This window comes from Suillus discolor (genome assembly GCF_016758755.1).
Source record: "Suillus discolor strain FC423 chromosome Unknown F5147scaffold_127, whole genome shotgun sequence".
Classification (NCBI taxonomy): Eukaryota; Fungi; Basidiomycota; class Agaricomycetes; order Boletales; family Suillaceae; genus Suillus; species Suillus discolor.
In genome coordinates, this window is record NW_024541374.1 from 17,340 (window position 1) to 31,447 (window position 14,108).

Genomic DNA, 14,108 nt, shown 5'->3' on the forward strand with positions numbered 1-14,108 from the left:
CTTAAGGTATCCTCCTGGGCCAGGCACCGGTCCAGAGCTTGTTGCCAGTGGGGTGGCATGGGGGAGATTGAAGCCAAAGTTGAATGGCTGGGAAGATGTGGTCGGCGGCGGCATAGCCTTGGAAGGGACCTGGAAGATTGAAGCCCAGGTTGAACGGCTTGGGGGCTGGCTGCTGTGCGGGCTGAGGAAGGGTGAACCCCAGGTTGAATGGTTGCTGGGTGTGCAGCACCGGTGATGAAGGCGGTACGGCAGCCAGGAATGCTCAAGTTCATGCCAAGGTTGAACCTCGGCATGGGAGGTGCGGCAGATGGCGCCGCAGGCATGTCGAGATCCATGCCAAAGTTAAACCTTGGCGCTGGGGGTGGCTGTGTCACAGGGAGAGACATTTCTAAATTGAAACCTGATTGAGAGTTAGGACGGTCCATCGCCGAAGTTGGAAAGATCAACTCACGAGTGCCACTGACATTGACCGGTGGCGTTCCAGCTTCACTGCTGTAGGCAGATTCGTCGGTTTCCATTGGTGTTTCAAATCGGACTTTGCCTGGGTAAGGGCGATTGGAAGGATGGGACATGTGATGTTTGAGAATAATGGAGAATTGGACAGTTCTATTCAACTGATTATATATTAGATCTGGTTGTGGATCGTGGAAGTTGAAATTGTGGCAAAATTGTGGCAACAGAACAATGGATCGTCTTGCCAGCGAAACGCGGAACATGTGATTCTCAAACAATTCCTTGCCGCGTGTTCGGTGCTGAGAAGTGACTGACTTCAAATTTTCATTGCTTCGTATAGATACAGAATCAGTGCCCTCATCTCCCATCTTGCAGTTGTTTTCCACACCATGCCCAATGCTGAATTTTCCAACACTGCCATGGGTGATGCTGCAGAGCAGCTTATGAAAATTGTACAGAAGGCGGCAAAGTTGAGGGATGGTCATCCCAATCACCTGAAATTGGCTGTGGAAATTGGAGATCTGATGGTGAGTGTTCTTTTAATAGCAGGGCAGGGTGATGTGTTGACTACAAGTAGTCCCTGGTATTCAAGACCCATGGTATGTCGGCAACAACCATCCTGCCGATCCTGCTTTCAGCAGCCATGGAGATGCTGGAGCACCTGGATGCGGCGCAGCAATCTTTTGCCAGTGCGCCTGTATGGGCTAGGATCCGAACTGATGATCCCCAAATCCAGCAACATCCATTGAAGGAGAAGGCCCACAGCATTACCATTGCCAAGCCTACCGCAGCGGCGAACACATCCACCACCATTTCCGGCATGCCGGCGCCGGCCAAGGTGAAGCCTAAGCCTAAGCCAATGCCAATGCCGAAGACAAAGCGGCGCATGAGTCGAAGGAGTCGAAGGGAAATGACCCAGGCCCTACCTGAGGGAATTCACCACTGGCATATACCTCCTCTCAGAAAGGTAAAGGGAAGGCAGTAGTTCCTCCAGGGAATGAGGAAGAAGCTGTTGAGGTCAATCAAGGTCGGCCAACTTGAGTTCAGAAGAGAAGGAAAGGGTCAAATACCAGTTCACCGCCAATTCCAGGCGGCGCACCGCAACACCATCCTGCCGACTCGACTGCAATGCAGGTAAAGTACTTGTGCTCATGAATTCATAGTGTATATTTATTTGTGCCTGATAGACCAAGACGTCAAAATGGCCCAAAGTCACTCGAGAGTCAGTGTCGCTGAAGCACAATGCGCCGAAGGAAGATATCACGACGGTGAGTCCGTCGGCATATGATTAAAGATTTGCTAACATCTGGCAGGACACTGATTGTCCTGAGCTGGTTCCACCATGTGATGGTTGCATGAAATCATACGTGATTCATGTCATTCCTCAATCTCGTGTATTTATCTCATGTCACTAGGTGCTTCATTTGTCGTGAAGGATATGGCACCACAGGCGCCAAACTTTGAGCTTGTGGCCATTGCTCCTGACAAAAACTTAAATGTTCTCATGCCAAAGCCGACCTCGGTGAACAAGGCCGAACATGATCCCGCTCACGCCACCGGCGGATGGCAGAAGGTAATTTTACAATCTTGATGTTACCATTTCGCTGACTTGCCTCAGATATGCTGGTGTCTGATGATGACACTGCCGCCGCATTGCCGTCGCTGGCCACCTCTGTGCCGCCGATCACAACCCTGTCCCCAGAGGGTGAGGCACCACCACCTCTTTCGCAATTGGTGTCCTTGATACAGCATCCTCAGATGGATGTGGACGATTCTCACGATGGGCTCATGAAAGTGTTGGAGGGGATGACGTTGGAGGTGATGCAAGACTCGGCGAATTTGAGTGCCAGGAATGCGACTCTTCAGGAGATTGCCAACACCCTCCGGACTAACATTGCTCAGCTTACGGCCGAGAATACCACCACCACAGAGCAGTTGAATGCACTGCAAGACAGGATCACCGCTCAGGATGCCGCCCTCCTTGAATTGCAAGGCCTTCAGGCAGAGGTAACGGAGTTACACAGTCAAGTCAAGACATTGCGAGAAGAATCAGCCACCAGAGATCAGCACCTTCAACGTGCTCAACACCAATTGGGGCAACAAGAACGTACCACCGCTGTCCTTCAGGATGCCTACAACGCCATCCATCAATGTCTTACCGGTCCACCGAATTCATCATCCCCTTTCACCAACTCCTTGTATCTTGCCAACCCAATGTATGGCGGCGGTCAAAGCATGGTGCTTGTCAGCATGGGTCAGATGCAGGCCATGGAAGGCTTGTATTTCAACCTGCCATCATTGGTTGGCAACATCTCCAGTGGCTCCATGTTGGGTGGTCCATCTGCCGGCCCATCTGTTAGCACCATTGCCAGCAGCACTCACACCCGCGGCGACACCAAGGGCGGGGCGCCGTCAGGTGTGGGCAATGAACCTGGCAATAGATATATATGGGTGGATGGAGTCAGGTGTAGGAAATAGGCAATAGTTAGATGTCAGGTTTGGCTATACCAGTTTTCATGTACAATAGCAATGAGTTTGTTTGTGGTTGCTCCGCCAATTTGACATGGATCTATCCTGCCATACATGAATGGTAGGTGGCGCCATCTTGCTATGTAACTCCAGCACACTGGTGATATGATAGAATTATCATATACAGCAGCAGTGGACAGTTGTCATACTACACTACAGTTATTACTGATGACCAGGATCATTTCCTGCCCCTTCTTGGCTTTGGAGCTTCAACTATAGCCGCCTTGCTCCGGGTTCTCTTGGCTGGTGTGTCACTGATCGACGCGGCGGCGCGCCGCTTCCCTGAACGTGTGGTCGGTACAAATGATGTTAATTCCTTTGCGGCCTTTGTGGCCTTTGCAGCCCTTGAAGCGGGCGGCTTATCCACAGTAACACGGGCCTTTGTATGCCTTGCTCCTGCTGAGTTGGTGGAGGAATGTAATATCTGACCGGTAACAGGGCGGCGGCGCATCAGCATTCCATCACAGATTTTGGCAAGCACATACTGATCCCGGCAGTGTTTGTTCCCTGGCATTGTTGGACATTGATGCTTCCTCTCCATTATCAAAGGAAGACTGACGGTCCTCCCTTTCATCCAAGCTTTCCTCACTAGGGACATCATGGGCCTTGTTGCGGCGGCGGCTCGCCTGGCGGATGTTTTTTGATAAGACTTGGCCGCCGGCTCCATATCGCCATCAGTGTCTCTCCAAGCTTTGAAACAGAAGGTAGGACGGAGCTTCTTGTTCTGCCGATAATACCAGAAATCCAACAGAGCAGTAGCACTGGCTTTGTCTATCTTAGACGGCTCCACCACCTGTACGTCCACTGGCCAGTAAGTGCCATTGAAGAAATCTGATTGATTCTTAATCAAGTCGCCCCAGGGCAGCGCTGCCTTGACTTTGTCGGTTCTCATGCACATCCCTGTGAAACCTTCAGACCTGGTCAATGCTGTGAATGAGACATCCACCAACTGTAATGCCTGGTCAAGAACGACCTGAATGACATGCTGCTGTTCGCCGCACTTCAAACCCATGGTATCTGGGAGCATAGGCAACCCATCATCATCTTCCTCCAGGTCAAGGAGCTTTCTAGGCATTCGTTTCTTGGAGGTGACGACCTGTGGAACATCATCATCCTGGACATCTAATCATTGCTGATTGTTAGGACAACAATCAGGACCGGAAGCAGGGCATCTCACCGAATTGTTCTGCAGCATATTGCCGCCATTCTGGCATGAATATCTCATCCCAATTCCTTGTCTTCATGAAGCTTTCCACTCCCCCAAATTGATCATTGTGGTCATGTCTGATCAGATATTAGACCTCTGATCAACAAGAGCCGATGATATCACTCACAGCTCCTAACATCAGTTTGCCTCTGCTGTCCCTGCCATGCTGACATCACAAAGACCCTCATCCCTGCCTGTTTGAACATTTCAGTGGCGAACTGCTCTATGATATCAGCACCTTTTGTTTCAGCAACATTGACCTGGACTTCAGCCTGGAGCAGCTTCGTTGTTCCACTTATCTGCAAGAACATTTGCCTCTTCCTTCTCTTCAGCTGAAAGACCTGGCGAGGACAGTCTTGGTAGCCTCTGGCCACTTGACAATCATAGCCTCACTCCCAGGCATCTCTCCAGTCTCCTCTCGAATACGAGCCTTGTTCTGCTCAATTAATACACAGGTGAGCTGTCCATTTCTTGCCATATTTGATGAGAGGCTTTGGGGCTTTCCTACTGGCATTGGTTGTACAACCACTCCTTGTAAGTCTGTTGTAATAAATAAATAGCCAGCAAACAGATATATCATACATTGGTTCATACCTTTTTTCGAGCTTTCAATAAGGCTTTGTCCCGAGTGGGAGCTTGAAGGCAAGCTTCCTTGTGTACAGCCTTCAAAATGCTGGTGCCGCTCTTTACCTTTGACAGACCTCCAGTCCTCTAGGTGGGCCTGGAGGACTGCAATTTCTGCCTTGATCAGGGGAAGCTTGGTCTGCTGGGGCATGATGACAGGGGATGCACTCCTGGCCATGTTACTATACAGTTGATGAAATGGATGGTCGGAGAGTTGAAAATTATCGGTTCCAGATCCCTACTCAGGTCGCTCTTTCGGTGCCTTTCCAGAATGTTCATATTATGTACATCTAGCTACATGATCCACCTGCATACAGACCTGTATTGCTTCTCCTTGTGCAACACTGGCTGCTTGTTCTACAAGTACATATGACTGAGATATAGGCCTGACATAATCCTATTGAAACTGAGGAGTTTGAGGGCTAATCAAAGCAAGATGAATGATATTTCATGGTTCATATTTCCAGATATAGCTATTGACTCGGAATCATGATCGACATGAATGATGATGTCAGTTTAATATGTATTGCCTGCTCTATGTATGCACAGATGGCCACATGCTATGCATGCATAACTGACTCTGATATCATATCAATGTGAGATGCTGCTCCTGAGGAACAAACCCATCAAATGACCAGTTAAAGTCTGCAATAATACCTATGCCAAAACATGTTACATACATGACTTCGGTGTTTATCCCAATCCAGTAGTGAACAAATTCCTAGCTTCAATCACTCATCATCGGGGTCAAAGGATGGGAGGATCTAAAGTCCAGGAGTGGACACCCACCAGCAATATTTCTGTTGTGGAATGGAAGAAAACATTCCGGAGCAGGAAAGTAACAGGGAAATGGGTAGAGAGACCCAAGATCCAGAAAATAAGATCAGTCACAGCCACCCCTACCAAATCGCCGATGAAGCAACCATCCCAGGATATGCTATATCATGGAGGAAAAGATTACTTCAGAGACTGTGGACCAGCAGAATGTCATGCCACTGCAGCTACCCAAGTCTCTGGTGAGCACTTCCAGCAATATCTGGTGTCCCGTCCATCGTTCAGCTTGTTTCAAGAGTCAGAATGACTATCTTTGGCAATGGATTCCAAGGACCAAAGAGTATCTCAATATACTGCTCCAACGGGAAGCTCCTGCCAGCCGGTCATGCATAATTTGTGGAACTGATGGTGTATACAAGTGTCACGGCTGCTTCGGTGAGCCCCTCTTTTGCACAAATTGCTGCAGGAAGGAGCATGTGAGGCTTCCCTTCCATCGAATCAGCCAATGGACAGGTGGATTCTTTGAGGAGAGCTGCCTGGTTAAGACTGGCTTGGTGATCTCACTGGGGCACAACGGAAATTCTTGCCCATGCCAGGACTACGAGTTTGATGATATAGACAACCTGTTTGCCGACACCGACACTGAGAATGCCGATGACATACCAGGGCCTACTGCCGATGCCGCTGAGCAAGATGAACAACCGACCGGCGAGCAAACTTGGATCCCCAATGATCTACCCACTGGGGTGCCGTTCATCAAAAATAGCAAGCAAATAACAACCATAGTTGACAAGTCCGGAGTACACACCCACAAAATCAAGTATTGCAGGTGCGCCGATGCACCGACCGCTGATATTCAGCTCTGCCAGATGGGTTTGTTTCCAGTGTCCTTTGCCCAACCCAAGACTGCCTTCACATTTTAGGTCCTTAACGACTTTTTGCTGGACAACTTGGAGTGTGGGACATCAGCAATGAATTATTATAATAAGCTCAGGAGGATGACCACATCTGTCTTTCCTCATCTTGTGCCGGTGAGCCCATTCTTTGTGAGGTGGCGGCGTGTTAATTTATCGGCAGGACCGTTACCGCGAGCTAATGAGGGTGGCTAGGCAGTGGCGGCAGCTCCAGCTGTTAAAATGGAACAGCTTCGGCCATGAGTCCAAAGATAGGAAACCTGGAGATCTTGCTCTCTTCTGTCCAGCATGTCCCCAGCCAGGCATCAATGTGACATTGCCCCCTGAAGATGAGCAAGAGGAAACCAACTCTGAATCTGAACTGCCAAAGCCCAGTTGGCTGTATTCCAGATCCCTGGTCATGGATGGCAATTTCAAAGCGGAGCACCTGTATGCGGCGAATCCCATGGATGAAATCTCCCTGATGGATGGTCGTGCCTTTATGGTCGGCGATGGCACCTACAAGGCTCCTTCTGCAAGGTGGTGAGCACCCCAGTCTGGACCAACATCCGTCCAGAAGATCCCCACTCCAAGAACAGCCCGCTCTACCCACTCACTGTTGGGTATGGGCAACCGGCGCCTCCTGCCGCACCTGCTGCTGGCCCTTCTGCCAAGGCCAAAGGTAAGCAGAAAGCAGTCCCGGAAGGGGAATCTGAAGATGACTGTGGCCGCCAACTGGAGTGCGGCAAGCGTCCGCGACGCATCATGAGCACAAGGAGCCTGAGCACCGCTCCAAAGCCTAAGCGCCAACGCACCAAATCCAAGGCCATCATCACCAGCGATGATGACATGGAATTGGACGATGCGGCGGCGGCGCCTGAGCCAGCACCAGCACCAGTAAAGGTGAGTTTTTTGTTTCTTTTGTTGAGCTTTTCTGACCTCATACCAGCCTATCAAAGGTGTCCTCAAGAGGACAAGAGAATCTGTTCCCAACCCTGTCTCTGGGACAGACCCCAGCTATGTGGAGATAGATGAGCTGGATGAGGAGCAAATGATTGTTGGTCCGGCACCAAAGATGGGGGCAGCATATGTTGAGATCCCAGTGAGTTTTATTTTTCTCATCATCATTATCATCGCCATCTAATTTTGTACAGCCTGTTCCAAAGGGTAGCGGCAAGGCTGCCAATCCAGCCAGTGGACTTCAAGAGGACGACTACGCTGACTCCACCTTGCCGGTCTGGTCACCCGGCTGTGGCGGCTGTGTGCAGCGGCAGCTGATTTGCCGCTAAGGCTACAACACCAGCCATGACCCACTCGCGGTGTGCACGCGCTGCCACCGCACTAAACACAAGTGCGGCGGCAAAGGATCTGCCGTTCCCACAACAAGCAGGAGACCTGCTGCTAATCGCACTAGGTCTAAGTCACGCCGCAGGGCATCCATGGTGAATGTCACTGCCATCACAGATGGTAGGTTCTTTTTTATATAGTTGAATCATACCATACTTACTTTTGGATGAAGCCGCTTCCTCAGGCAATGTCGCTGCCACTGCCGTTACCGTCCCTGCCACCACCGCCGCTCCTGCCACCACGCATGTTCCTGCGCCAGACAACCAGACAGTTCTGGCGCTCAAGGAGGATCTGGCAGTGCTGCAAACAATGGTGGCCTCTTTGGTGGATAGGGTGAGTACCGGTGAGCAGCTGCTCCAGGAGGCCAACTGGTGCCTTGCTGAGCAGGAGGCCAATGCCAAGCTGCTGGCCGACCAGGTGGCCGCACTGCAGCAGGAGTTGAATTCCGATGCTGAGTCCCCAGCAGCAGAGATTCTTCCTGTTGTCATGAGGACAGATGCCGCAGAGACGCTGGCCACTGCTGCCCCGCCGGAGGATGAGTCGCCCTTTAATAGTGGAGACTCAGAAGGTGAGGCGCTGCTGCAAGATTCTGGCGCTGTTGTGGAACAGGATTTTGAAGACTCGGCTTCAATTGCATCTACCGCACATGAATGATAGTTGGTAGCATCATGGACCCATTACTGTACTTGTAGCTATGGAACCATTTGTACTTGTAGATATTGAACAATTTGTACTTGTAGCTATTGATGCAGCAGCGTTCAGAACATTGCTGCATGTTCTGCCGCCAGTGATAATCAAATGCACCGCAAAAATGCCAGCATATCCGCTGTTGAACATCGCCGCAGAATGGTATACAACCTCACCGGGTCGTAACATTGCTGCATTACTGCAACACCCAGTGCAATAATTGGTGTTTGTTGCTACCATGAATTTTCCTGATAATCAATTGCACCGCACTTGCGCCGCACAAATGGCGGCATATCCGCTAATGAACATCACCGCAGCAGTATACCAACCTCACCGGGTCATAATATTGCCGCCCTACTGCAACACTCACCCATGGTAATCTGCTAAAATGCTGTGCTGGCATTGTGCTTCCACATTGTGTGATGGGTGTGTTGTAAGTTCATAGTAGCAGAGGGGCTACTATATGCACACCGGGAGGTGCATTATTGCACCATTGTGATTCGCCATCCTTGGCATTCAGACTACAATAAGAACTTCGGGTTTAGAGGGCACATGGTGTTTGGCCTGTCGGCAGCGTAATTGAATATACTGTCATGCTGCAAAGCTGCGCCACCGGAACCGGCATTACATTTGCCGAAGCATATGCTATATTAACCCGATCATCGGTGCCATGGATGGTCGGTGATGAATTCTCCCCATAGAATACCATGGAGGGATTATCTCAGGCAAGCATACTCTGTATCGTCCCAGGATACACTGGCCAATGCCAATGTACCACAACTGGTAAGCATTCCTGATATCCATTTGCCGACCCTATATTCTCGGGATACAGCCACCGATGCTGATAAACAGTCGCCGGTACTCATTCCTGATGTCCACCTGTCTAACCCTCATCTTAGTAGATACTTGCTAGTGAAGAATGTATCATCACCGACAAGTATTCCCAATGTTCAGTCCCTGACCCAATTTCCGGCATCCACTCCCTGATCCAACCATGGGCCCACCTGATATTGGTGAGACATTACTTCTCCATTGCACTGTGGCCCCACCCTTCAATATACTCAACTATTAATTCTTACACCCATGGGCCCACTCCTGAACATAGAGGCTAGTCTAGTATGGGCCCAGCCCTAACAGGTGGGTACAACACATCCACAGGCCCACCCCTGACCCTGGGTTGACATTCTAATGTGGGCCTATGGTGGGTTGGCCCGACACTTAGGGAGCATTGTCAAGGCAGGCTGCCCTACACTATAGGGTGAAGTCACTGAAGGGGCTCCACTATGCACCCGATTTCCTTTGACTTCGATTTGGAAGAGTGCTGAAAGCACTGCCTTGATAATGAAGAAGAAGTACTTTGCAGTGGTGAAAGGATCCCTGGCAATGTTTTGAGCTCTGCGATTGCTATCTGGGCCAGCAACGGGGGAAAAATCATCCATATTAATCTGCTCCCCAGCGAAGATCTGTGCAACAGGGTCATGTGTGTCACTTGGATTGATTGTCATCCAAAGACTTGGGCCACGAAGACACAAACATGTTCCCCATATGAAACCGCGATATTGACTTCAATAATTATCAGACCCCATGACACGTCTGGACACTGCAAATACATGTTTCCAAAGAAGACAAACCCGAGGATTAGATATCGGTCTGTGTTCTGCCTCCTCTTTCTCTGCTTGTTGAAGGTCAGAAACTGTGACAGAATTGATGATAAATCCATTGCGCTCGAAGTCCTTGCGACGCATCTGAATCCGAGCTGATTGCAAAGCCTTGCACTTCTGCTCCATGCCGAAAATGACAAATGGAAATGAATGGTGAGTTCGAAATCGACGATTGTGATACTGTAATGCCCATCGCACATGCTCGTCAAAACCGATGAATTTGCCACGTGTATCCTCAATTCCACCGACACCATAAGGAAAAAGTTTAGGATATGTTGTAGCGAGTGGATTCTTCCTATCCAAATCTTCTCCTCCAACTTGGTTGCGTCCAAAATCAGAAACAGGCTGATGGCTATGGCGAATGGCATAACCTCCTTCCTTCTCAGAGGTGCCATCAATATTCATGAGTGCGTGCTTCATCAAATCATTCAATGGCAATGTGCTGAGTTCCATGTCTGTGACACCTAAGAACTTCAATGGAATAACATGTGCATCTAGTACATGTTGTCGGTGACTCGCTCATTTCAAAACCATATACATGCATACCGTAAATATCACTATCTTCTCCAATACTATATCCTTCAGCTTCATTCTCAAGATCCGGGATGTCATCATCTAATAAATCTCAGCATGTTATACGATGATGTTGACTGAAGCACAACATGCACCATTATTTGTAATCCCATCATCAGTAACCACATAACCTTCACTCTCTCGCATTGCAATGTTATCACTGGCCTCATGGCAGACAACAGAAATAATCTCTTGAGGGACATCATCCTCTGGGAGACGTGCAAGTTGTGCTTCTGATATTTGGATATCAACATAAAGTGGATTGTGCGCCTTCAACCAGGTAAGAGCATTGAAGACAACATCACGTCGAACGCGGAATGTTGATTTCAGCCAATCCTTTGGCAAATTCCTGGTCCCAACATACATTACAGCAAGCACAGATGCCAAAGATGCAACTGGTTGTGGTAGAAACTGGCCTTCGATCATCTTCACAACATCGTCGGTGTTCATATTGTACAAAGTGACATTCCCAGCCATCCCCCGCTGCAAATGGCTAGGATTTGCACCATGAGTATCCTTTGGATATAACTTGAAAATGTAACATCGTGGAAAGTGATGAGAAATTAGGAGTTCCTCTGGGAGAGTGAGGACTGCAAGTTCATGTGGAATTGGACCAATCCACATGTTATTTGCAAGTGCAAACTTGGGCATTGTGTCGGCCTCGAGCGATCCATAACATTCACAACAGACCCAGCCTGTCGCATTTGGTGCTTCTCCTTTAACATGTCCATCAACCAACAACAACCCCTCCCATAACGTTGCTGCAGCAGGTAATGTTCCCATTGATACAGAAAGCCATCGCTTGATATTTGGTATCCTACAAAGATGGCGCATGTCACCTGTGCAAAGTTCGCATTAATATTTAGATTTATCTCTCCCACAATTGCTGTTATGCACCTTCACAGCTCATCAACTCCCTTGCGCAAACAATGCAAATTGACATTGCAAGAGCTCCATTTGACATCCCAGATATGTATGCTCGGCAAATTTTTTTACTTCTTCTTCTGACGGCAATCCAAGGAACTTCGAATAATCATGGTCATTGACACCATCACTATTCTCTTCAAAATCTGCTTCTTCTATCATACTCCTCTGTGCGTCACGTCGATGCTTGCTAGCAATCCTTTTTCTCTCAGCTTTTGTATCGCGCTCCTTCTCATGCTCCTTGTCTTTCTCCTCTGCAGCTCGACGTATCATATCCAAAATATGGTCTGGTAGTTTGCGCACATTATCCATGATTTGTGACCATGTCAGCTTTTTGATATTTGTCTTGAATGTATTTCCAGGAACTATGGCGAGCAGTTCTGCCTTTGTCAAATCGCTGACAATTTCAGTGTTGTTGTGATGCCCCATTGTACCACAGTGAAAATGTTTTCAAGAAAGAATCCCTCGTCATGTCTCTAGCTCCCTTACTTGGATCTTTGTCTTGCTGACCTCCGTTGATGACAAGTAAAATTTTACATCTCCATTCCAAGTTACGTGGTTTCATGTCAGCCTTTTCCTACTTCTGATTCCCCACAAGACTGTCACATGGCGGCCTTCGATGATACATAAGTAACTAAACCTATTACTGTCCCGGCTCCATTATTGTTGTTCAAATTTTATTGTATTACCTCATCCTTCCACTCATCAATTCATAATGGATGCCGATTGTCACGGATTGAAACCTCAAGTTCCGTAACAACATACTTTTCAGGATTAGACATGGACATCGGATCATATCAAAGTATCTGAATGGATCTTTTTTGAGTGTAGATTATTCTTCAGAACTCCTCAGTGTCCCTGCTAATGCCTCGGAGGTACAAAACTTTGTTCTCAGGTAATCATGATATCAATCTATGTCCTTTCTGGTTGACATCAATTGACATATAAGCATGGACAGAATTGTTATCTGCTTGTTATCCCAGATCCCCAATCATGGTCCAGCTTAAATCAAACACGTCCACATCCAAAGATACATCTTCCCCCTCTGACTCTTCTGCTTCGACCAAACCTGTTATGCCAAAACTTGTATCTGCCGAAACTGTCCTTGAAAAGCTCCAACGTCAGGACGGGGGCTTTTATGTTGGTACACAGAATCTCACTCCTCGAGTCGAATATTTTCAAGGAGGGTGTGAAGGTGATGTTTTGATACCAAAACACACATCCGGTGTTGATGAACTTACCCTGCGGGGAGTATTCCAAATAAGTCGTACGGACTTTTACTTCACCCCTGATGGACAGTTTGATCCTGCAAATGTGTTCAATGGAAGATTCTCAGATGTCAAATTATCATGCCATCTGACTGCAACTCGTCACAAAGACTTTGGCTTCTCCTTGGATGATTTTTCCACTATTGTTGACAACTTGTGGGGGTTTGAGAAATTGATTCGACGAGAACGTGATGCCGAATCCTTAAGTACCATTCATACGGCCTTAGGTCTTGATTCCATCAAACTTGTTCACCATTTATTCACGCCAGTAAGCTACTATTCTCATTTCTCAATTAACGCACTCAAAACTTCATCACTAGTTGAGATCAACCGAGAGCTCAGAAGCTCAACTTGCTGGTGATACTGAAGATGATGACACTTTGACCGGTAAGCCAAATATCCTTGTCTCAGACATCAACCTAGTACAACTGACAGTACTACCCACTACCAGACACCACTGCGGACCTTACATCTGATTTTGATATGGCGAACTGGCCAGTTGCAGAACGCTGCAAACCCCACCTCGCAAACCTGGTGGAAACACACACTATCAATCCTCTCCCAGCATATGGCCTTGACCGCAAACTCATACCACCGGCCCAATACGAGAATAAATTATGTGGTGCCATCGTTGAAGTTCATTTCGCATTTTTTCACCATCACATCAAAAAGTCCAAGCGTCACATCTTCAATGCTGTTCTTTGCGATATGATTGTGTTGCGACCTCCATCAAACATGCCTTCCAGTCCACTGAAACAACGCAAACTTGGTGCTGGCCCTGCATCTGACATGCCTTTCAAAGGAAAGAAACAGGCTCATAAAGGTAAATTCTACTTTTCTCAACTGGAGCTGTGCAACGATTCACCATAATGATTTGTTAGACTCGGAAACTGTCTAAATGCACTCTTGTAGTAACACATTGTACGATAGCAAATTTGCCCAGCTTTTCTTGATCATGACTCTAACTCGTCACTCTCCAAAGTTTTGTCATAACTTGAATGTACCACTAATAAGCACTGATGTACATGTAGTATACCACATGCATTCCATTTGTTCCTCTCAAAAATCGATAAGTACACGACACTTGTGGGACAAGGTTGCTGCCGGCGAAGCTCGGCCTTTATCTAGTTCAAGTATATGTGGCTATATATCATAGCCCAATCATTCT

General features: G+C 48.1%; 7 protein-coding genes across 7 annotated transcripts; 4 read left to right on the forward strand and 3 right to left on the reverse strand.

Moving 5' to 3' along the window:
- Nucleotides 1-842: 842 nt before the first annotated feature.
- Nucleotides 843-3,410, forward strand: F5147DRAFT_658832 (uncharacterized protein; the record flags this gene model as incomplete). The annotated part of the gene is made up of 7 exons (XM_041434504.1): nt 843-980; nt 1,031-1,052; nt 1,092-1,420; nt 1,641-1,721; nt 1,889-2,026; nt 2,203-2,918; nt 3,095-3,410. 7 exons carry the CDS (start codon nt 843-845, stop codon nt 3,408-3,410), a joined length of 1,740 nt encoding a protein of 579 aa, XP_041285359.1.
- Nucleotides 3,411-3,656: 246 nt separating this feature from the next.
- On the reverse strand, nt 3,657-4,991 carry F5147DRAFT_658833 (uncharacterized protein; the record flags this gene model as incomplete). Its single annotated transcript, XM_041434505.1, has 6 exons — nt 3,657-3,706; nt 3,745-4,104; nt 4,160-4,237; nt 4,317-4,488; nt 4,542-4,729; nt 4,784-4,991. The coding sequence occupies 6 exons, from the start codon at nt 4,989-4,991 to the stop codon at nt 3,657-3,659; spliced, it is 1,056 nt and encodes a 351-aa protein (XP_041285360.1).
- Nucleotides 4,992-6,000: 1,009 nt separating this feature from the next.
- F5147DRAFT_547060 (uncharacterized protein) lies at nt 6,001-6,177 on the forward strand (the record flags this gene model as incomplete). Its single annotated transcript, XM_041430338.1, has 1 exon — nt 6,001-6,177. A coding segment is annotated over one exon (177 nt), but the record flags the coding sequence as incomplete, so codon positions are not given.
- A 408-nt stretch (nt 6,178-6,585) lies between these two features.
- F5147DRAFT_587904 (uncharacterized protein) lies at nt 6,586-7,027 on the forward strand (the record flags this gene model as incomplete). Its single annotated transcript, XM_041432041.1, has 2 exons — nt 6,586-6,618; nt 6,665-7,027. 2 exons carry the CDS (start codon nt 6,586-6,588, stop codon nt 7,025-7,027), a joined length of 396 nt encoding a protein of 131 aa, XP_041285362.1.
- A 2,600-nt stretch (nt 7,028-9,627) lies between these two features.
- F5147DRAFT_748484 (uncharacterized protein) lies at nt 9,628-10,580 on the reverse strand (the record flags this gene model as incomplete). Its single annotated transcript, XM_041440072.1, has 3 exons — nt 9,628-9,699; nt 9,804-10,077; nt 10,114-10,580. The coding sequence occupies 3 exons, from the start codon at nt 10,578-10,580 to the stop codon at nt 9,628-9,630; spliced, it is 813 nt and encodes a 270-aa protein (XP_041285363.1).
- Nucleotides 10,581-10,808: 228 nt separating this feature from the next.
- F5147DRAFT_748485 (uncharacterized protein) lies at nt 10,809-11,531 on the reverse strand (the record flags this gene model as incomplete). The annotated part of the gene is made up of 2 exons (XM_041440073.1): nt 10,809-10,825; nt 10,910-11,531. The coding sequence occupies 2 exons, from the start codon at nt 11,529-11,531 to the stop codon at nt 10,809-10,811; spliced, it is 639 nt and encodes a 212-aa protein (XP_041285364.1).
- A 1,134-nt stretch (nt 11,532-12,665) lies between these two features.
- On the forward strand, nt 12,666-13,810 carry F5147DRAFT_781166 (uncharacterized protein; the record flags this gene model as incomplete). Its single annotated transcript, XM_041442585.1, has 3 exons — nt 12,666-13,208; nt 13,261-13,327; nt 13,392-13,810. 3 exons carry the CDS (start codon nt 12,666-12,668, stop codon nt 13,808-13,810), a joined length of 1,029 nt encoding a protein of 342 aa, XP_041285365.1.
- Between the last annotated feature and the right edge of the window lie 298 nt (nt 13,811-14,108).